The sequence below is a fragment of the Trachurus japonicus genome, chromosome 13, assembly GCF_045865225.1.
Source record: "Trachurus japonicus isolate A0001 chromosome 13, Traja_1.0".
Lineage (NCBI taxonomy): Eukaryota > Metazoa > Chordata > Actinopteri > Carangiformes > Carangidae > Trachurus > Trachurus japonicus.
In genome coordinates, this window is record NC_140919.1 from 23,497,661 (window position 1) to 23,521,724 (window position 24,064).

Consider the following 24,064-nt stretch of genomic DNA (forward strand, 5'->3'; position numbering starts at 1 on the left):
GTTTGACTTTCGTTTGTCTCCCTCCTTGTCCCATTAGGAAATAGACGGCAGGTTTTCAATGGGAAAAGTGAACGTGATTATTTCGTCCCATAGTTAGGAAATTACTGTTTCAATTTTTTTGCAGCACATATATCCACAGAAAACAGACCCACACATTTAGGGGAAACCACAACTTTGTTTCAGGAACAAACTCTCGCGAGATTTCACTAAAGTCAGTGGTGCAGTGCAACAGATACCGGTTTCCAATTTTGGGGGAAATGAAACGTTCAAACTGAAATAAAACTAGTGAAACAGTTAAACTATTGCGGTGGGTTTGCACATGGTTTGATCAGATATCTGATCAGGTGTATGCTGACATTAACAAATGATCAAAACCACAACAACTGAAGGGACAGGAAGTGTACAGCCTTTCTTTATGTGCCTCTGGTCCTGCTTGAAATGCATTATTCTGTATAGCCTAGACTTCCTTCGGTAAAGTAAAATTGCAGTCAAACGTCCTCTTTACTTCACTATCTCTGCTGCAGGTTTGCCTGGTTTAAGCGAACACGGAAGTACGTACAGGATATATTTTGCATCATGCGGCTGCCGCAGAAATTTCTAGTAAAACAACATTTCCCAAAATGCACCGCGGATTCTGGCGACATCCACGCTACGATTATGCGAGGCGCTTGTTTTCGTCCCGGGGGTTGTGACCAGCTACCTGTAAACTGAAGCGTAACGGGCTGTTACGGCGGAAAAAAGGCATCATTCCCGGCCTGGAGGGTCCCGTTGCCCCGCGGAACTACTGACAGGCAGACGGTTTTACCCCCCGCTTCTTTTTTTTGGTGAGTTTATCGCCATGTTATCATCGGTACCCACCAGGCTAATTGCACGAAGGTCGCGCAGCCTGTCACCGTGCAGCCGCGTGCTCCAGACCAGCGCGAGCGGTGCCGCGTGCCAGGGCGCCCGTGAAACACCTGCGGAGACCAACCGCAACCCCATCGTGTCCACCTCCCGCGTTTCAAGGAGGGGGATTTTAGCAGAGGAGACCGCGGCTGGTGCTGGTGTCAGTCTGTCAGTGCAGTACCACCACCTCGCCCCAAGATGGCTGTCCAACCTGCAGAACCGCCGCAGCTCGTGGGCGGCTCTGGCCAGCAGGGGGCGCAACAATAACAGATACTGGGAGGAGAGCGGACAGAGCGGTGGAGGTGAAGGCCGGGAGGGGGGCAGCAGCAGCAGCAGGGCAGGGGTGGCATCTGTCGGTATGCTGTCTGCTGCAGCCATGGCCTTCTGCCTGAAGAAAGACTCTGACTCCAAAGGTAGATTTAATCAGCTGTTATTGTTTTGTCTGACTGAGAAGCAGTGATCATTTTGAGGACCTGTTACTTTTGCACATTTGCACAAAAATACACACAAGTTGTGTTGTGGTCAGAGCTACCACTGGGGTGTAATGATTTGTTAAACGTGTGCTCATGTTTTCTGTTTCTCTTTTGGGGCTTCAAGGTGACGCTCTTCTGGAGGCAGCAAGGACCAATAATTCTCAAGATGTGGCCAGGTACTTCATCATCGACAGCTACTCACGTTGGCTTTTAAATAATCCCATTTCACCTTTGTATATACCAAACCTTAAACATGGTCACACACATGCACTCTAGTGCTTAGAGAAGCATCCCTGAATTTCCATTATGATTCACATAATTCAGCGAGGCTAATATGTGTAGTCAGAGACGTTCTTGTAGTGCAGGTGCTCATAATTGGGTGATATGGTAGTTTTCTAAACTTAAATTGTTATAATCCATTCATTAGCCCAGGAAATAGTATATATTACCCTTGTCTGTTTTGCTGTCAGTGGACTGTATGAAGAATAATTGCCCTATGAAGTGCATATAGAACAAACTACAGTCATAATGGTTCTGTAGTCTGATTTATATGTATATTTAATATAAAGATATGGAGGCACAATTTGTGTTATAGGTCTCAACCTGGGCTGCGTGCCACTGGATTTCCTTGTATAAAGGCTCCATGGGTTTCTCCGTCCAGGGTTTTGCATAAAGCAAACAGTATCACTTGTAATTGTATTTCCACTGATAAACACTAGATGGAAGAAGAGGGCCGTGTGTGTGTGTGTGTGTGTGTGTGTGTGTGTGTGTGTGTGTGTGTGTGTGTGTGTGTGTGTGTGTGTGTGTGTGTGTGTGTGTGTGTGTGTGTGTGTGTGTGTGTGTGTGTGTGTGTGTGTGTGTGTGGTGTGTGTGTGTGTGTGTGTGTGTGTGTGTGTGTGTGTGTGTGTGTGTGGAGGAGCCTCAGCCTCATCTTAATTTCAACACTGCGCCTTAAGGTTTTCAGATATTTTTTTTCTCTCTGGCGTTGCATTACTGTTATTCATCTTTTCTAACCCACAAGTGTAATAATATAAACAAACGGTCTGAGCTTGATCTTAAACTTAAACATATCCCAAACAAATTCCCTTCACACTTGGTGCCACTCAACCAAAACAGGTATGCCTTAGAAAGGTGTGTGTGTGAGACCACTTTCCCAAGCTTGTAGTACTTCATGGTCCCATCTGTCTTGCTGATAAGATTGCATTGCTAGAGTTGGGGGACTGACGCAGGTAGAGACACTCTGTTAGTGAGATGCATCCACAGACTCAGTAAATCTAAACCCAGTAAGCAGCAGTAAGTGCATTGAGTACATTGGCACACACACACACACACGCACACATCACGCTTCATATTGGTGTGTGTTAATCGTGCTTTTCACTATTGGGGGAAAAAAACTGGATTAACATTTACATATATTTTAATAGTGTTAAATGGATGATTGTTGTGTGTTGCTGGACATTGATATCTCACTCCATGTATCTGAGTCTGTGCATATGTGTTTATCCATGCATGTCTCCATTTGCAGGCTTAGGTTACCTGTGCCCATGTGGCAGATGGTGCAGGTGAGAGTGCAGCCAGACAGCCAGACAGCCAGTCAGCAGGTCACAGATGTGTTAAGTGCTTTGGTTGAGTTTATAGAGGTAGTAGAGTGTCAGGGTGTGTCTGCTGAGAGCCACTTGATAGGTTGTAGAGGTTTCGCTTTCATACAGGCTTTACAAAAGATTCTGCTACAACTGTACCTGTGGAACATTTTACATTGATCAGTCATCATCATAGGATGCATTTGAAACTTATCTTGTTATTAAAGCAGGTTCTTCAAGGCTGGTAACATTTATGTATTTTTTTATTTTTTTTATTTTTTTTGCATTAAGGCTACTGTCACCGCACATTTTTTATTAAAATATATGTTTTTGGTATTATTTATTACTGGAATTGAAATGGGGATGTTGCATCTTAACCATTGAACTATTAGTGTGACTGATGCTCAATATTTTTAGATTAGTGGTTAGAAAAAGTCAATATATTCCTTTTTATTTTAGGTGGCTAAACCTCTTCTTAAGGCCTGCATTTAGATTCCTCTGCAGCTTCCAACGTATGGTTGTCCCATTGGTCGATCTTAAATACACATAAAATGTCATTCTTAGTCTACTGTAGTCTCACCTGTCACATTTGCTCATTTTGCTCTTTTAGTCTTTTCCACAGTGTCCAATCATTTAGTAGTAACAGTAAATTAACTGGACTGGACCGAACTCTCAACCTGCAACCTGAAAAGTCTGGATGTGTCTGATAAAACATAGAGAGCAGGCACTGAAAACAGAGCCAGAGAGCTGCAGAGCTGAGTGCAGACCTGACAGAGGCCACTGTGTTGACTGTAAACACACACACTGTCTGCCTGCTCAGCACAGGAGACGACAGACAGATTATTTACTCTCTAACACACGCACACACACTTATAAAGAAGGCTGTGCTGCTTCAGTACTTGATGTCATGCCCTCAGGGGAAAAAAAAAACTTAACACACACCTGGCTTACACCACAGACACTAACTGGTCAAGGAGCAAGTGTGTGTGTCATCAGATAAAGACAAAGATGTGGTGTGCAGGTTTCATGCTGCACACAGAAATCAGTGGTCAGCTGTAAATGCGTTTTCATTTACATTCTTCTTACTCCAGCATCATTATACTGTATTATATATGTTATAATGCCAATGAAACACTACTACTACTACTACTACTACTACTGACATACAGTGGTGGCCAAAATTATTAGAAAAACTGACAGATCTGAAAATGCCTGACCTTTCTTTGGCTCTGAAACATGATTTCATTTAATAATGTTCATGAAATATGCAGGTGGTTGCTCTGAGCACAATCGGATGAAGTGAGTCCTACTGTTTTTATGGTATGTCCACCTTTTGCAGCAGTTACAGCAGCACATTTCTCTGGCAGTGTCCATATTATTTCCTGAGAACTTCAACACTAATGTTATCCCATGCCTTCTGCTACTCAAGCTAAAGGTTCTTCTCTGAATGTACAACAGATGTGTTCAGTTCATTTTCCAACTTGCAGCAAATTTACTCGATGGGGTTGAAGTCCAGAATTTTGTAAATAATTTGGTGTCTTCTGTGAAGGAACACGATTGTGTGACATTTACAATGAAATAGGCCTAGCTTATTTTTATTTTTTGTGAGGAAAAATGACCTAAACCTTCTTATGATAGCTGTGTTCTATGGTTCATAGAGCATAATGATGATTGGTCAATTCAACAAAAACAACTGAAACCTCTTAAATATTCTAATAATGTTGCCCACCACTATGTCTAGTACTACTATAGAGACACTGGTTTCATACCACTAAATGTTGACATTAATCGTGATGCTGAAATAAGATGATAACTCTTCTATGTTTCTTTTCCCTATCAGGCTGTTAAAGGAAGGGGTGGATCCAAACCACCGTCACCGTCTGGGTTGGACCGCTCTCATGGTGGCTGCCATGAACCGACAGCACAGGTCTGTGTGTGTTACATCCGACTAAACCCGCTGAACAAATCCTGTGTCTTTTAGAGTCGTGAGACACCCTCACCCTCCCCGGTGAGCATATGTTAACAGTAACGTAGCGTTTTGGTATCGTGCAGCTGTCTGCACCAGCTCGCCTGTGAGCATATGTCATCCATGTCCCTGCTCCAGTTGTTACAGTAGGCCTTCAGAAGTGCAAAGTGCGACTTTCAGACTGACAGACGGTCTTTACCCGTTCCCCCATCTCTCTGTCCCAACAAATTAAATTAGCCTCCTGGCCCCCAGAACACACACAACACAGAGAGGGGCCGAGGTTAAGGCTGGGCCAAATCCAATTTACGGGCTCTTTTTTTTTTTTTTCTTTTTATAAATTTTCCATCAGGTCTGTGTGGTCATTGTTTCTGTTTAAGGGTCTCACGAGCCACTGAGAAGCATAATGTGACATTTGAATATAAAAAGTAGCTGAAATTTAGCTTCTTTCAAATCTCAGCTTTTTCTTATTCAAGTTTGTAAGATGGTTTGAATGAATGGCTTTAAAATGGAAGCATATTGTGCATCAGTGATTTCTAACGCTTCAATATGCATGTAAAGTAGTCAGTGTTGAATCAATTAATCAAAGCTTCAATTAACCTAAAGTTAATTGACAACTATTTTGATAAATGGTCAATAGTTTATTGACTATTTATCAACAAAAACTGTCAAATATTTAAAGATTAAAGCTCCTCAGACGTGAGAATCTGCTGCTATTATATGACTGCAAACTGACTGATCTCATTTACAGATAAAATCTGAGTATAACAAGAAGAAATATTAATTGTGATATAAATATAATATACATTCTGATATGTATTCATTACAAACAAGTGGGCATGATAAATGAGAGTTTACATCAAACTGCTTCTAAATATGTAAGATGCACAACCAGACGTCACTTTGGACATTTGGACATTTTAATTAACATTGCTTGTAATTTTTCTTCCATTTTAGAGACAATAATCAGTCATAAAAACGGCATGCAGTCTTCTCTACTTTGGTCATTTCACACAGTTTGTCTTTGTGTTACGTGACATGTGCTGAATTGAACATACTGATTTATGTTTTGTCCTGTGTAATGACGTCATGTGTCTCGCAGTGTTTTTGGATATGAATTTGGTTGTATGTTTGAATCTGCACTGTCTTGTGTGGGTGTGTGTTTGTGTGTGTGTGTGTGTGTGTGTGTGTGTGTGTGTGTGTGTGTGTGTGTGTGTGTGTGTGTGTGTGTGTGTGTGTGTGTGTGTGTGTGTGTGTGTGTGTGTGTGTGTGTGTGTGTGTGTGTGTGTGTGTGTGTGTGTGTGTGTGTGTGTGTGTGTGTGTGTGTGTTATTATGAGTGCTATAACTCAGCCAGGCAGTGACACTCCTCTATGTTTAATCCCGTCCTCCAACCCCCCAGTGAGCCGTCACTGCTGCAGGGAAGACAGAACATCGGTTCACACACATCACTCACACACACACACACACACACACACACACACACACACAAAAACAAGGGGATTTTATACCAAATATCTTACAGGCCAACTGTCTATTACTCAGCCACACACAACTTTATTTGTAGCCGTTAAGTGAAAACACAGGGAGCATTAGTCATGAACAAGGTCTACCCCGTAGCTAGGAAGTCAGTATGGATGCTGCTGGTGAATTATTTCACCCCTCCCTCACGGTGGATATATATTTTCCTGGACCAGCAGCGGTAACGGAGACGCCGCGCTGCCTTCTCAGTTGTAACTGTGTCCGTCCTCTGACTGTTTCTCCGTGCAGCATCCAACAGGCAGCGTTGTGTTGAGGGGTGGAGGTGCGGCTGTGTAAGGGCATCAGGGGTGGAGTAGCGGGGTAAGGGTGAGGCATCAGGGGGGCGTGAGTTTGCTTAGCTTTGATGTGGGGCTAAAACAGGGAGGCGCAGGGCCTGGGCCACTGTTTGCACTCTTTAACACACAATGCCCATCTCCATCTCTCTTTCTCTCCCTCCATCCCTCCATCGCTGCATTCACGTGCACAATGAGCGCTCAGCCGAGTGAAACGCCTGTTGACCGTTCCGACCTGTCGGCCGAGTGACTTGATGGGAGGGAGGAAACGAGGGAAAGCGGAGGGATGGTGGAACGAGAGGATGAGTGGCTCATTGGGAAAGAGGGGCATATCAGTGAAGAGAGAGAGAGGGTCATGTGGAGTGGGATTAGAGGTTTGGGATCAGGATTAGATTTCTCATTTGATGTTGTAAGAGACAGAAATTAGCACTTTTTTCTTTGTTTAAGTTAAAGTAAATCATTCTAGTGCATAATTTCTGTATAAAATGAAGATGTTTCTAAAATAATCCCATCTTCTAACTGCCGTGTGTCCAAAAAAAAAAAAATACAACAACAAGAAAACGTGTTAAATTTTGACCAATGTGTCAGTTTCCATATCTTTCTGGCATCTACCTGACCCCAGGTGTGTGCACCAGGTGAGATAAGGTCAAGTGAGGTCCAGCGTCTGGGCCAGGTGGTCAGAGACATGGATGGTCAGTTCAGCTCGGGTGTCTATTATAGCACCGGAGGGACGGAAGTGTCTGTTTCCTGTCTTCCTCCAGGGCACGATGGGGAAACTAACACCAGTGTCCTGCAGTAACACCGGTCACCTGCTGGGAAAAACCTCGGGCCGAGCCGGAAAGTTCAATCCAGTTTGTGAAATAATGGGTGGTTAATGTTTGTGGTACAAATGGAGAGAGAGTTAGCGTCCTTAAGCAAGACGCTGGCTGACCCCCACTCAGCGCTGGGAGTGGTGGATCCCTGATGAAACAGGCAACATTTTAATACAAGTACACCTGTTTGGTGAGTGGTGTGTAACTGCACCACAGGAAAACATGCAAAAAAATGTTGCGCCCAAGACTGGTGAAGGAACTGGATGATGGTGATGATAAGTCGGCAGCTGGATAACTGCCTCACATTCAGTTTATATGTATAGTAGGATTAGAAAGTAGAACAATCTTGTTATTGTTTTCTTAATTGTGAGATTGTATTAGGAAGTTTGTAATTTCAACTTTTGGTTCTGGTCTGTTTAAAATGGGAGTTTAACCTAATTAACCTCTGCATGCCTTCAGTTTGGCCTCAAATTAGTGCTGCAACTCTCCTAAATGTCCCAAAATAAAGTTAGCCACTTGATCATCAGTTGATTAGTAAAACTATAAAGTGTTTTCAAAAGCTCATTAGTTTTAGCACTATACTGTGTAATTAAATCTCCCTCTCTTTCATCTTTTTAGCTGCTCTTCCACTCCTCCTCCTCCTCCTCTCTGCCGTTTTCCTCTCTTTATCCCTCCTTGTTTACCTTTCTGATGCCATTAACCCTTTCTTCAGGCCATCTCATTTCTTCACACAGTCCTGCCCAGCCTCGTGTGACCAGCCATAGTTTGAGTTTGTGTGTGCGCGCCTGTATGTGTCTCGCAGGATGCATCGACGTGTTTGTAGAAGTGCTTGCAAGGGTGAGAGGAGAGCCCTCTGTGGGTCAAACCCTCCCCCTGCTCCCTCCAGCCACAGTGATACAGTAACAAAGGGGGACCTCCCGATAGTCCTTTTATCCCCCCTCAGCAAGGTCAGACACAAAGACTTGGTCAGGCTGTTCTTAGCCCGGCTCCCACAGGAACACGCATGTTCTGTGGCGATGACACAAACTCAGTCTGGCCAGGTTTTAATGATGTTAAAAGAAGCTGAAGGGAAGCACTGTCTCATGCTTTCTAAATTAAATTGCACTGATACATTAGAGTAATGTGTTTTCGTACTGTATTGTGATATTTCACATTCTACTGATACCAGATTTTATTTGTAGGCAAAAACATTTGAAGTGTCCAACTATGTCATACTTTGCATCATATCTAATAGCAGACCTTGTGGTTTGATAAAGCTAATAATCTGTGTACGTCATCTTGGCTCCTTCAAAAAATGTTCAGATTTTTTATTTTTACAAGAAAGAAATCATAAAAGGGGAAAATTGTCATTTAAATATCTTCTGATTCCCTGTTTTAAAAAAGAATGCTTTTCCTATTGCTGTAACAGGTGTTTAATATCACCCTTCACCTTTAAATTGGCTCAGTGGTGTAATATCAGCGTTGACTTACGAAGCTGCTCCATCACTAAGGTCATATCTCCTGCCATGTTTCATTTCTCAGAGCACGGCCTCTCTGGGTAAGAGAGGCAGCAGCCTGTTACGTGTGGTAGCTCTAAAAAAAGGAGTCCACCTCTCATCCTCTTATGAGTAATCATTTTTGCCCCATTTAAGCCTCCTCAGACCCCTGCCATAACCATTTAGCTGAAAATGATCCATCACTCCCTCCCGGGCTGCATTACATAGTCACAGGTTTAATGACAGCCAGCAGCGGGCTGGCAGGGTTCATGTTTCGGCCATCGCCCCCGTTCTCCTCTCCCAGTCGGCGCAGACGAGCTCGCTAGTCTTTGTGTGTTTTGTGTTGCATTCATGTGCACATCTGCGTCTCAATGTCAAAGCCACCGCTCATGTTCACGGCGGTAAAATGTAAAAGTGTGACGCGAGTGTGTTCTGTAGACGGAGAGACGGTACCTGGAATGTCCGCCGGGTCACAGTGAGTGGTGTTGCCGAGGTTCTTGTGTTTGTTCTATAAGGCGGTACGCTCCAATGAAGGACTGCACACAAACACCCACCGCAACACATCAGACCCCCACCCCACAACAGCGCCGGAAACAGGCCCGACCCTTGCCCCTTCAGTGTACACACATGTACATGTTAGGAGGCGGACGAGTGTGTAGCGAAGTAGAGAAGCAGCCATTGGAGCGTATTCACCATAACGGGACCGACTAGAAATGCAAGTGAGTCAGGTGAAAGAGTTCTTGTCATCTGAGGATTTTCTTTTTGTTTTTAACCTTTATTTTCACTGATGTTGAGAGTACAATTTACAACACAAAATACAAATAAGACGACACCAACACAGCACAAGTTATAGAAAGCAACACAGCAGTTACATTCATAGACAGAGGAGTTTGTTATCATAGTTTTAAACTGACCCAGAGACACAAGTGTCTGTAGTTTTAATGTTGGTTGTAAATTATTCCAGGTGGATGCTGCAGAAAAACTAAAAGCAGTTCTTCCAAATGTGTTTGTCTGTGTGTTTATGAGTGTCAACCAATTGGATCGTCTGTGTGCCTCATGTTTTTTAACATCTTACAACCCGTTGTTAAAGGGTGATGGTTTATGAAGGTGATAATGAGGAAAAGTCTCATCTTAGTCCCAATAAAGAAGGTTTTCTTTTATCCCATCTTTACTGATGAGCACATGTTGGCTAGAAAATGGTTTGAATAACTGAAGAAGAATTGACCTTGAAAATCCTCCGCCTCCGCTCAGCAGCAGGTTTTGAGTCACAGCTACTGTATTAAACTGTATCCACCCATTTATCTGCAGAAGTCGACTGTATTTGAACAGTAACAGCAGTGAGTAAAAACATCCCAGTCATTTGTCAGGAATATGGGGATTATATACAGTACAGATATATATGGTCCATCCGTTGTAAGATTTCAGTTTATATAAATGTGTCTGTGTCTTCTGTTGTTCTCCAGCGTGGTGAAGGTTCTGCTGGAGGCCGGTGCCGACCCGAACGCCGGAGATCACTTCAACAATGTTTACGACACCTCGCGGGAGAAAGGCATCCACTCCCTGGAAGGTAAAAAAAACAACCAAACAAAACCAAAAAAAAAACCCCACCATGTTTGTATTCATCGTGTGTGTGTGTGTGTGTGTGTGTGTGTGTGGTGGCTATATTACACATATGAATCCTAAGTGTTGAACCAGATATTATGAGACATTATAATTTGCATAAAGCTTTGCATATATGTACACGATTCATTTCCTCTGTGTTATTTGTTTTATATGTTCTGTGACAAGTAGTGTGTGTTTTATTTGTTTTTCCTCCTAAGCTGCACACACACAGTCACACACACACACACTGACAGGACGGCGCAGGAGCACACACACACACACACACACACACACACACACACAGAGGCATTACCCCCTCCCACCCCCCTCCTCAGTCTGTGTTGGGTTTCTGCAGACATATTTATATGGGATATGTATATTGCAGACATTTATATGGCTGTCAGGTTTGGGTCCACGTGGGGCTGGTGCAGCGTGGGGAAGCGTTTCCCAGACGCACACTGATGGATGGGCTAGGGGGGCCTGTGCGACGCTTTATTGGGTTAGCTATGATTATCCCGCCCTGTCTCTCTCTCTCTCTCCTTCTCTCACATGCACACACACACACACACACACACAAACACTGCAGAGAGAGACTGTCAGAGCGATAGAGAAAAAGGAGTGGGATGGATTGAAGAAGGAAGGGAAAGACTGATGAAGCAAGGAAGAAGGAGAAGAGAGGAGCAGCGAAAGAAAAAATGGGGATGGGAGGAAGAACCGGAGTGTCGATACGCAGCGAGAGATTAAAGATGGAGGGGAAGGAGGAAGATGTGGATGTTTGGAGGGGTGTTGGAGGGAGGGAGGGAAGGAGGGAGCGACCGAAGGAAATGGGCTGGATGATGAGGGAGGGAGAGGAGAGGAGAGGAAGTCAGGAAATGGATGAGACAAAGTTATTGGGATAGAGGGAGCGGGGAGAGAGGGAGGAAGGGAGGGAGGAGGAACAGGGTGCAAGTGATGAAAGGAATTGATGGATGCCGAGGAGGAGAGGAAGGAGGCGGAAAAAATAAAAAGGGATGATGGAGGAGTGGCACGAGATGAGTGCTCTTATGAAAAAGAGAAGTAAGGAGAGAATGATAGACTATCTCTATTATTAGTGAGGAGCAGAGCAAAGGAGGCCTTAAAACACAACTCGCATTACTCCGATCACGTCGGACAGTTGAGCTTAAATTTGTGGAAATGAACAAAGCTGGAAACAGGACGGACAATTTTGCACAGTGCAGCGTTATCATTGTGTGACAAACTGCACATAACATAACACTGAGGAGCGTCGCTGCTGAGTGGGAAAAGATTAAATAAAGTTCTTCTGGATTCAAAGGTTCAAACATTCCCTGTGAAGTTTGTTTGTTACTTCATGATAATAATGATTTCTCCAGCTACAGAGAGTGTATTGTTTGTATCGCTGGTTGGACTTGTTTCTGTATTTAAGAAATTTTCTTATATCCATTTTGATTAAAACTTAGGAGGGCTGAATTATTTGCATCACACATTAAAAAAGAAGTCTCATCTTTCTCTCTCTTTCCCCTCCTATCGTGCAGTCCTGGTGTCCAGAGAGGATGAATTCAGCAGCAGGCTCAGCAGCAGAGCTGGTTTCCGTGGCTGCACAGCGCTTCACTACGCCACGCTGGCTGATGACCCGCTTACTGTCCGCATGCTGCTGGAGGCTGGTACGACACGACACAACACGACACGACACAACACAACAACCCCACAATACGGTCCAGGCCAGACATCTTAAAGGTTTTTAGCACATACACATGAACACTTTTTGCATCACAAATCTGCAGTTTTCCTTACGTCAACAAAAACTTCCTCAGTCTTTTTTCTCCAAACCAAACTATTGAGTGTCTGAAGCTCTGGTTTGAAGGTCGGATCAGTTTCTAAGCCAGCAGGTATTTTTAGACTTTGCTGGGATTCACATTCTTCTTCCTTTGGTTTATTCTCTTGAGGCTTTCCATCTTCACCAGCTATAATAAAGACAAAGGAAGAAAAAGGATTCTTTTCCCCCGTGCGTAGATAAAACAGAGTTCATCCCGCAAGAACGAAAGGTACAAAAAAAAAAAAAATGAGTCGCCTGAATCAATCAGACTGTTCTCAGGTAAATTGTCCAGTGGAGGAGAAAAGTCTCTGTGGTTTAACAGAACACCCGCAGCTGCTGTTAGGACGAAGTTAAGCAATTTAAATTGTCGTCATTCGACTGTAAGTTTTCTCAATTATTACCTCTGCCAGGGAGTTCACGTTGCTCCTCCCACACAGTCTGTTTGTCTGTTAGTTATAGACGGTGTATTGTGTTCAGGTCGTCCATCTGTCCCGTTCTAGTGGACACGGTATCTCAGTCACACCTACAATGAACTTCTACAAACATTCACTTGAACTAAAAGACGAACTGATCAGGCTTTGAGGGTCAAAGGTCAAGGTCACAAAACTCAAAACACTTTTTGACAATACTCTAGATTTTTACCAATTTCTTAATAGATGCTGATTTGATTTAAGTAAATGGTGGTATCTAGAGATCTCTTTACATTCTCAGTCATGTATTTAATGTAGAAATAAAATTTTAGCCTCACCTTTTTTCTCCTTTTTTTGCCACAGTCTATAACCTGGTCCTCTTAATCTTGATGATCATTATTATTTACTTTTGCCCTAGTACATCATTGCACACAAGTTGTATTATCTTTTACATCCCACTTCTATTAGCAGATGTTGACTGAAAGTCATTCAAACAATCACTTAATTATTTTAGGAAATAAATGATTGATTCATGCATTTAAGTAACTATTTCAAGGGCACCAGTTTTACAGAAACACATGAAGGGCTCCTAACTTTACTCTTTGATGTTAACACACTAAATGGTTTTCATTCTGCCCTCAGAGCTGAGTCGGTGTTGTCTCCATCAGCTCTAAGACGCCTACATGTGTCATCATCTCAGTGTAATATAAACAGTATTACAAAGCTCATTTGAAATTGATCGCTTGTTCACCCCCCCTCTCCATTCACCCCCATTACACTCGCACCTGTCGTTGACTCAACTCTGCAGACACACACACACACACACACACACACACACACACTCCTAGACCCAGAGGGCAGAATATCCCCCTCAGCTTCCAGGCGAGCAGCTCTTAAACAAGCCAGGCCTAGTTGAACTGTGACCTCTGCACAGAACACGCCCTTGGGGTAACTCCACAATCACAGGATGTGTGTGTCTTTGTGAGTGTGTTTGTGCGTGAAAGCGTGTGTGTATTTGTGCACTCAAGCCTCCATTTCATTAAAATATTCATATATTCATGTATGCTTTCATCCTTTTTATATGCTTCTGTTAGTACACGCCTCTTTGAACCTTAACTCGGGTGACATTCGGAGCTGTTGCTTTTTAGGCTGATGGGTTTTTAATCTAAAAACACTTGGATTTTTTGGCTCAAACACCCCCTACACACACACACACACACACACACACACTGAGACAAACACACACAAACTAGTATTAATGTCTTGTTTATGTTTATGATGGATGATGCATCCAAAGCTGTGTCTGCCTGTCTCTCCCGCCTCACCCCTCGCCGCCTGTAAGCACTCTGTAAGCTTAAACAAATCACCTCGTCTAACTCGATCAAATGTTCTGCAGACGCATTTTTGAATTAAAAAGGTAAGAAATTTCACAAAGCAGAGACATTTGTTTTAGGACAATCAGATTAAAGACGGGGTCGGTTGTTGCTCGCCCGACGGTGCCATTGCTGGGTTGGCGCCACCATCACGGCCAATAACAATCATGACATCACGCACTCTCAATCAAAAACACATCGCTGTTTGCGTGTGTTGTTTAAATCAGTGTATAATTCAGTCTTTAACTTTTATTATCATTATTTGATTACTGATTCATTATTCCTAACAAAGCTTGTGTTGTTTGTATTCCTCTTTTTAGCTTCCCAACCATTGTGTTTTTTTTACATCATAACCAAAAACTCTTATGAGCTGCCGCAGCTTCAGGACATCCATGTGGACTTGGGTGTGTGCGCCACCTTCCCTTCATGTATGTGCACATTGTGTGTGCCCTGTACCTTGTTATTTCCCCTGTGTTTGTGTGCGTCCATGTTCCTCTGCCAGCCGTGGGGTTGCTCTTTTGGCCTTAGCCGGCCCTCGACTCACATCTTCATCCATCACAGTCTCCAGGCCCGGCCTCAGGCCTCAGTCCCTCTCTCTACCTGCGGAGGCTCTCCAGCTTCTCCCCGATCTCCACATCAGGCCCGTGGCCAGGGGCGCTCGGTAATGGAGCGCTCTGTAGGTGGTAGGAGGCTGGAGGAGACACACATGCTCACAGACACACACAATACAGATACAGGGACACACACACACACAAAGAGCAGCAGGGTCTCTCTCCCACCAGCTGCAGTGAAAGAGAGGGAGGAGGAAATAGGAAAGAGGAGGGGACCCCTAATAGGCATAACTAAAGCGCTCCTAATGAAGGGATCCTATGTATGCGAGGGAGTGTGTGTGTGTGTGTGTGTGTGTGTGTGTGTGTGTGCGTGTGTGTGTGTGAGTGTCGTTAGTGTTGATCCTGTTATAAAGTGCTATGGCCCAGAGGGTTGGCCTGATATTAAAGCCCTAAATGATGCTATTTATTATGTCCAGTGTCTCTGTGTGTGTGTGTGTGTGTGTGTGTGAGTGTGTGTTGGTACTTTATTGCTTTCCTCCCTCATGTTTTTGGTGGGCTGGAGGGGGGCGGTTATGTGGCGTATTGTTGTTTGGATCGATAGCTTTGTGAGCAGGTCACAAAATTTAGGGGATTATCAATAATCAGCTCAGTGATTATTAGTCTCTGTGCACAGAGCAGGAGAAACCAGCAGCACCTGTATCGATCACAAGCAGTTTTATAACTATAGTATAGTTTACTCAGAAAAACTTCAGGGGAACATTCTGGCTCGTAATTCTCTGAGTTTGTACATGTTGCACAGACGTTGCTAATGTCCTTGAATGATAATATTCACACATGTTGTGTCACTCCCATGCGTCTGCACTGTTGCATTTCCTCTCATGAGTGTCAGTAATGTCTTAAATTGCATTAGGGCCTCAGAATAAATTGCCAAAGATTGTTACACAGTCACTTGTCACAAAAAATGTCCTGGACGTGCAGTGGTCCCAGAAAGATCTGAGTCAATCCAGAGACATCTGTCACTGGGAGACAGAACATTATGCTGCAGTGTTTGGTTTTTCAAAAAGAGTAGAGAGTTTGAAATTCTCTTTTACTAGAGCAGATTTTTACACCATATTCATTAAGCAATGCAAAGACCTCTCAAATGCTAAATGTTGTTGAACTGTGCCTAAATAATCAACTAAAACTGTACTGGTAAAAATGTTGATTTAAAGGGACAACGAGGAGTTTTGGAAAGCAAAGTGTTTTCATACTACATTTCCCATGAGCCTCCGCGCGCACCGTGGAATTCCTTGGACCGGTGCAAGACGGACGTCTTGCCAAGAATGTTTTCATTCATCAAGAATGAAAGTCAGAGGTTCGAAGACGATCACATACCGTCGTAGTTCGACCATAAACGGCGTTTCGGCGGCGTTGTTATGACTCGCCGGGCAGCGTCCGTGAAACTGAAAGTAAGGAAACGCTGGTCGGCTCGCCCAGCATTTCCACCATTAATTAAAATAACAAAATAACAATAGAGACAAAACGATATATTTATCGAAAATGGAGCCGTTAACAAGTGTGGGTAACGTCGATTCATCCACATTAAGGTGAGACTTTTTTATAACCAAATACAAACTCCTCGTTGTCCCTTTAAAATCAGAATCTTATATCAAAGAATAAGTGTTGATCAGTGTCAAAGTTGATACTGATCAACAATATTATTATTAGGTGAAAGTAACATATTGATGCCAACAATTAAATATTCAGGGCCTTTCCTGCCTGTTCACAGTTATTAAGATGCTAAACTCCCACAGTCATCTTTGTTCACCGTGTGTGACTATTTAAACACCTTATCTTCTATTTATTTCCACTCATTGTCGGGTGAAACTCATGTGGTGGAAACATTCACTTGTTCATGTGCAGGCACGAGTGTGTTGGTGACTGAGGTTGGGAGCAGAAAGCTGCTAACCATCCTCACTGACAAGCCCACCACTGACCACTGACCAGGCCTGGCACACTTCACTCGTGCTGTGACATTATGTCTCCTCTACGTTTCTACTCCAGCCCTGCAAACGCGGTCCGTTTAACAAAATCTTTCCTCCGTCCGACCCCTCCCGCCGTGAGGAAGTGTGCGAGCTTTTGTGTCTTGGTGGCCCCCAACCTGCAACAACCTGCAGTGTGTATACATTTGATAATAGTCCAGGGCGGTGGTGTGCGGGTGTAGGGGTCAGAGTTTGTCTTATTGGCACGCGTTGCAGATATGAAACCCCCTACAGGGTCATTGCGTGGCCCTCCTGCTTCACTGCAGTTAGCCTCAGTGACCCCTGAACCCGTGTGACCTCTCACCCATAACCTCACAGGCCTGATCGATGTTCAGACCCTCCTGCTGAGGGAGTTTGTGCATGTTCTTGCAACTCTCAACAAAAGCAAAGAAATCATTCTTTAAAAAAATAGAAAAGATGTTGATGTTTTCTATGAGTTTTGGTCATTTTATGTTTGGTTTTTTTTGTTTTCACATGATTCATTCGTGTTTCAAATGAAATCTTTATTCATTTGTGTTAACTTGCAAACAGGTGCCAACCCGCTGCAGCCCAACGGTTTGGGACACGCAGCACGGGCCTATGCTAAGGAGGGAGAAGTGGGCACAGTGCTGCAGGAGTGGGAGGGCAAGGTAAGACACATGCTCACAGACACACTAACTTTGTTTTGCTTCCACACAAATTGTCCAAGCAATTAAAACGGCATTAGTTTCCATGCACACACATGTGTTGATCCTGTAGTTGTTTCCTGCAGCCTCCTCTAAATGACTCAGCAGCGCAGTTCACCCAGCAGACATCTGTGTCATTTACTTGCCCTCTTGCACACAGACACGCGCTCGTCAGGAGGTCTGTGTCGGTCTGGTGACTGAGTGACAGGTGCTATTGAATAATACGGATGTGAAAGCTGGAAAGGGTTAACTGGGGTTAAAAACCTGCTGAAGAACAAAGCCTGGTTACAGATCACTAAGAAATAATGAACATCTGATATGAGACTTGATAAAATCTGGAATTTCTTCTATAATATTGTGACTTACAGCAGGTAAAACGTTTTTCTGCACTGAAGGCTCTTTTTAGTGTGAAAATTTTAACAATAATAGTAATAAACACATGGACTTTAGTGCAACTATGTACAACCAAGTATAGTAATACATTCTCAAAAACAGGTGCCAGAAAAATATAATATATTATGTTTTACCATCATGTATGTATTTACTATTGTCACCCTTTTAAAATATTAGTAAATAATTAGTTTGATTGGACGAATGTCTTCTTCAAATGCACTTATTCCTTGTTTGAACAGGCAAGAAGATGTAATTCAGCACTTTTTTTGCATCTGAGGACATTAACACCCTCACAGTAGCTTTGAAATGACAGTCTGTGAAATGAAAAACACCCTCCTGGATGGTTCTGATAACGGTGTGTTAAAATTGTGAAAGGTTTTAACTGAGCAGACCTCCAGAAACAGCTGACTGAGAGGACTTCCTCCTCGCTGCACAGCTCTTGTTATTTCACAGGTGTGCAGTTGTGGAAGTGGGGGTCTGCTCCTTTGTTAAATAAAACTTGAGTTATCTGTAGTTATCCAGCAGCTTGACAGCAGGCTGGAGCTAAGCAAGATGGAGAGAGAGAATAAACAGCCTGCCTCGACTGCAGGGTGAAAAACCTGGAGTCTGAGGAGACAAAGAGGAGAGGATGAATGAGTCATGGGGTGGCTGCAAGAAAGAAAGAAAGACGGAGAGAGACCAAGGGGGAAGGAGAGGAGGAGAGAGAGAGAAAGGGGAAAGAAAGTACAATGATGGAAAGATATCAGATCTGCAGAAGAGAGGAAATGGGTGTTGGAGAGGAAGGCAAAGTCAGATAGAGAGGTAGAATGTGTTAAAGAGGATGACGACAGGAAGGAGATAGCTGCTGGGAAATGGAAAAGGAAATTTCTAAACTGATAGGAAGAGAAGGGAGAAATAAAGAGATTGTAAGAGGATGGAAGATTTCAGAGGGTTTTCAAAAATGTCATTATACACAAAGCCAATGTTGACAAAAGAATCATATTTATGGCCTGGCATTGCTCACAAAATAATGTCCATTAGTTAACAGTAAGTCCCTGTAACACAATGTATGAATCTGCTGAACAGCTACACTGTGAAAGTCCCTTATCTGGAACATAGCCGCTTTGTTAATGTTCATTAACATGTGTATGAATACAGGTCTACAGAGATTGCACTTCCTGTTTGACACAATTTAGCAGTAAAATCATTTACTACTGGGAGGAAAAGTCAAATAAATGTTATTGATTAACCCCAAAATTTGCTAATGTGTCTTTTTGTTTGTTCAACATGAGCCCACCCTCTACCTGTTTGGAGAGGCAAAACTGACACAGAAGTAATATTAAAGTAGAAAATAGAGGGAGGGAGTCACAGTCCCACATATGACAGCTTTTTTTTTAGCTGGAGCAGCAATTTTGCTTTTGATAAAGGTATAATGCGTTATAGATCCTAACACTCATGTTGTACAGATGTAAGGGAACGTGTTTGTTTGGTACAGGCCCAACAAAAATCATTCTCTTCTTTTCAGATAAAATCCACAAATGATCATTCCAACCAAAAAGTGACTCGTATCACAATCACAATGTCTGCCAAAAACAACAGCAGTATGATGTTGCATACCATTGATCTTTTAAACCTAAATCTGTCTAGGTGCATGTTCTTCCACAGCCTCAGTTCTTCACAAAGGGAAGAGCTGTGAAGTTGGAAAATGTGAAGAGGAAAAGGTGATGATAAAGAGATGAAGGAATAAGTGGAGACACACCTGCAGACTCTTTGTTCAGACTACTCTTGATTCATTGAGTGTCTCATCTGTTTTATTACATATTGGTCTCCTTTTTTTTTTTTTTTTTTTTTTTTTACGTCCATCTAGTTCCAGGAGGCGCAGGCTCGGCGGGAGGCAGAGGAGAGGAGGAGGTTCCCCCTGGAGAGGAGGCTGAAGGAGCACATCATTGGACAGGAGGGAGCCATCAACACCGTGGCCTCAGGTAAACACACACACACACACACACACACACACACACACACACACACACACACACACACACAGGTAAACAGGTGGACACGCAGCCACACTGATTCATACACAACACACAGTCTCGTCCTCCTCGTCCTCGTCGCCTCTTCTCGTCTCTGTTTTCAGCATGTTTCTGTTGTTCTGTCCACCTCTTCCTCTCCTCTGCTCTCCTCCCTTCCCTCTAGCAGTGGGCGGGTTCAGACAGACCGGCGGAGGCTGTAATTGGTTAATTGTGATGAATGAGCTGTCTGTCAGGCATACACAGGTGCTGTGTGCATGTGTGTGTGTTTGTGTGTGACAGCTGAAGAGGCCAGGCTTGGAGCCGCCAGTTAACACGATTACAGAGAGAGGAGACATACTACAGACCCCCCCTCACCCCACACACACACACACACACACACACACTCGTCCCCTCCTCCTCTTTTCTCTCCCTCTTTCTGCCCCCCCTTCTCCCCTTTCACTCCCTCTGTTTCTCCTTCCATCTCCATCTCCTTACCCCCTCCATCTCCATCACACACCACTCGCTCTCCTTCACCCCTCCGTCCTCTCCCACTCGCACTTTGTGGCCTTCGCACACCTCACAAGTCCTTCATCATTGTTTGTCCATGATGCGCCGTCCATCTCCTTCGCAGAGCCATAGATGGACAGGCAGAGACAGAAAGTGATGGGGACAGGAAGAGGAAAACAGATAAGATAGGAGAGGAGGGGGGGACGAATGAAAGCGATGGAAGACACAAAAAAAGAGAGACAAGACCGCTGATGGGAGAAGATAGCAGAGAAGTATCTGAGGAGCAGAAAGCGTGGAGCATTGACAGAAAGACAAAGAGAGCCAGTGTAATGCATGGAGAAGAGGAGGGAGGATGAGTTAGAGCACAATAACACTGCAGACAGTAAAGAGCTGATATTACACCAGGCATCCATGGAGGCCATGTATTGATCCGTGTGTGTATGTGTGTGTGTGTGTGTGTGTGTAGAGAGGGTTTCAGCAGAGGATGTGTGTTATTTTTATGATCTTGCACATTTTCTATTTAGATTTGTGAAAATAATCAACTCTCACTCCCAAAGCTAGACACAGACATTATAAACTGTAATGTGTATTTGTAATGTGCAAATACTGCAGGATTTATAACCAACAAAGGAACAATTCAACACTTTGTAAAAAAAAAAAAAAAAAAAAACTACAAATGTAAACGTAAAAGTTCACAGCCTTCGCAATAAACCAGAAGACATTGGTGCATTTTTAAGCAGCAGTTTCAAGTGCCGCTGTACAAAGGGGGAAGAAGTGGAGTCAGAGGAGGAGGAGAGAATCATGGGACCTGTAGTCTTTGGCAGGGTGATGAATGATTGTTGTTATCGTGGCAAATTGTCCTGAAAGCCATAGAAGACATCACCACGGTGATAAAGGAACAGCTTATTGATCCCTCAGAAATATTACAGTGAATATATCACACACACACAAACGCACACACTTAGAGGGAGTGAGAGAGTGTGTGTGAGGACTAAAGAGGTAGACAGAGGATCCATCTGCAAGGATGCTCACAAAAACACAGCCAGTCTGTGGCACAGTCCCACTCATGGCGTGTGATCCCAGCAGGACTGGGCCACGCTCAGGCGGGCGGAGAGAGAGAGAGAGAGGAAGCAGAGATTCACAGACATGAGGAGATGGACCAGGAAAGAGAGGAAGAGATATAGTCTAGATAGGGAGGCTGCAAATGAGAAGAGGATGTAGAGATAAAGAGAGAAAGAGTGCTACGTAGAGCAAAGGCTAGCCATATACTTTACATGGTTAAAAAATATTTTTTTATCGATTAACGTGGCTCTTGGTATTAATCACTTTGGCTGTAAAATGCCTGTCACAGCGTTTGAAATTTATACCGCGCGATGGAGACATCACCTGAATAATGCAATAAACATTTGTCTTGTGTCAACACCTCTTCTCTCTTCCTATTTGTGTGCCATAAAAAATATCACAAATGGCCGTCACAGGTTCCCAGAGCCTAAGGTGACGTCTTTGTTTTGTTTATTTGGTTTGACGAGTAGCACTGAAACACAGATAAAAACTAGACTAGAGAAAAATGTATTTTTTTTCTTGATAGATTAAAAGATGAATCACTTATCCAGATTGTATCAATCTGCTAATATTGCTATTGTTAATTTATCTGTATGTGTCATTGGGAATAAAAACAATTGGATGAACTGATCGTCACAGTAAAAACTAGTGCAGACTAAAATGTGAGAAGAAAAAGAAGTTAGTTTTTATATTTACATGCTGGCTGTTGCCATGTCTCCTGTTTCAACCTGAACTCCTCCTGACAAACAGCTGGCCTGCTGCAAACACACTCACACACACAAAGCACCAACACACTAACTGCATATGCACACACACACACACACACACACACACACACACACACTCATGCTTACACACAGGAAGGAGGTTAGATTGATCCAGGTTTAGCTCTCAGGGCTAAGAGTTATTGAAGAGAATCATCCCTCTGTAATCATGTTAGAGCCAACCAGACCTGCCCAATGCACACTGCTCGGAGTGTGTGTGTTTGCGCATCTGTGCCTGCGTGTGTGTGTGTGAGAGAGAGAGAGAGAGAGAGAGAGGCTGAGCTTTCATTTGTTTTGTGTCTCCTTCCTTTCCTTGTTGTTGTCAGGCTCCTCTGAGAAATGTCAATGTGCCCTTCTGTCAAAGTCGCTCTCAATCAGCTAAAACACACAGAAGGTTACGCTGTCATTCACACAGTCATTGATAAAGCAGACGGAGCTTTGGAGCCCCTCTTGTCACTATTCATCTCTGTGGCCATCTCTGACACACTCGTTTTGTTTCTCTGCCTCCTTATCTCCATCACTCCTCTCTCATGTATCTCCTCCTACATCCTTGCTCCTCTTTCCTCTCTTTTATCTTTGTTCCTCCCTCTTTGCCGTGTCGTCTCTCCATCTCTCTACCTCCCTTGTTCCGCCTCCTCCTCTCCTCCTGCAACACTTCTACTCCTTTTGTTTATCAGCTGTTGTTTAACACTCATATGTGTCTGTCAGTGATTTAGCTTCTCAGCCGCAGCAGCTTACAGTGAACATGCTGGACGAGGCGCCACCGTCTTCGCACAAGATAATTTGACGAGACTCAAAGCTGTTTCTTTGGCGCTCAGAATTAAATCCGAAGTTCTGGTTCCTCTATCTTCTCCTTAGCAGCTTGGCCGCGGGTTTCTCCTGCCACTTATCTGGCTGCACACGACAACTTGCCAAGAAATTGACACCTCAGAGACAGATTGTTTAAGCTTGTTATCTTGAACCGTGTTGCTAACTGTTATATATTTATGCTACACCCTTGTGGGCCGTTATGAACCTCTTGGCTTGATGTTTAAAGGCAGGGACAAGTTGAGAAGAATACATGGCGAGAAATCAAGGACAAATTTCAACAGGCTACTAAATCTCCAACAGTGGTTCTTGGGTCAAGGTTGTATTCTCACTTGTCAGATTCAAAGAGGAGTTTAAAGTTAAAACACGGCTTTTAACAGCTCAATTATACAGATGTCAAGTTTTCAACAAGAACACAAAGACAGACCTATTAGTTATATTAAACATGACCAACCCTGAAAACTGTCATTAAAAACATAATTGTTACTATTATAAAACTTAAATCATTATTTGTTTTTTTCCCCCCTTGTAATAGCATCTTATGTTTAGGAAAATGAGGAGTGACTGGAGTAAAATACACTAATCTGTATGTTGTGTTTTATGGTGAGACGATGCAGGTTTCTGCCTGAAGATGTTCAAACATACAGAATCTGATCTGCCTCAGAACGGGGAAGGAAAGCAAGTTGAAAGGAAACAGCTGCTGTTTTTTATTTTATTTTATTGTAAACGGTAATAATTTAAAATAAATGGTACATTTGTTCTTACAGAGGACACACTGGGTCCTCTACAGTCTCCTCCACACCCAGAGGGATGATCCTACCAGCCATGTCCCAGCTCCCAGAAGCACCGGCTGCTCTGAGGTTGATGCACAGCTCATGAAGGCGACTGTGTCCATTTTAGTCTCAGCTTGATTGAGATTTAAACACTAACTCAACTTAATAATGCAATAAGAAGAACATTTTTCCAGTTCATCTAAAATACAAGTTCTTGGGCTGTGGGAAGAAATGTGGAATCTGAAAGAAACCAACACGAGGAGCACATGCAGACACTACAGCCACTAGATTCAAACCCAGGAGCTCTATACTAAAGCCCGCATTGCTGATCA

The 24,064-nt window shown here is 43.4% G+C and overlaps 1 protein-coding gene across 1 annotated transcript in view; it reads left to right on the plus strand.

Moving 5' to 3' along the window:
* The first annotated feature begins 639 nt into the window (after positions 1 to 639).
* Positions 640 to 24,064, plus strand: part of clpb (ClpB family mitochondrial disaggregase) — a 29,866-nt gene continuing 6,441 nt past the window's right edge. Inside the window, exons 1-7 of the mRNA XM_085795466.1 lie at positions 640 to 1,298; positions 1,483 to 1,534; positions 4,779 to 4,865; positions 10,464 to 10,567; positions 12,135 to 12,263; positions 17,302 to 17,399; positions 19,675 to 19,789. Coding sequence (XP_085651592.1) covers positions 839 to 1,298; positions 1,483 to 1,534; positions 4,779 to 4,865; positions 10,464 to 10,567; positions 12,135 to 12,263; positions 17,302 to 17,399; positions 19,675 to 19,789 — 1,045 coding nt within the window. The 5' untranslated portion in view covers positions 640 to 838. The remainder of the gene's footprint in view (positions 1,299 to 1,482; positions 1,535 to 4,778; positions 4,866 to 10,463; positions 10,568 to 12,134; positions 12,264 to 17,301; positions 17,400 to 19,674; positions 19,790 to 24,064) is intronic.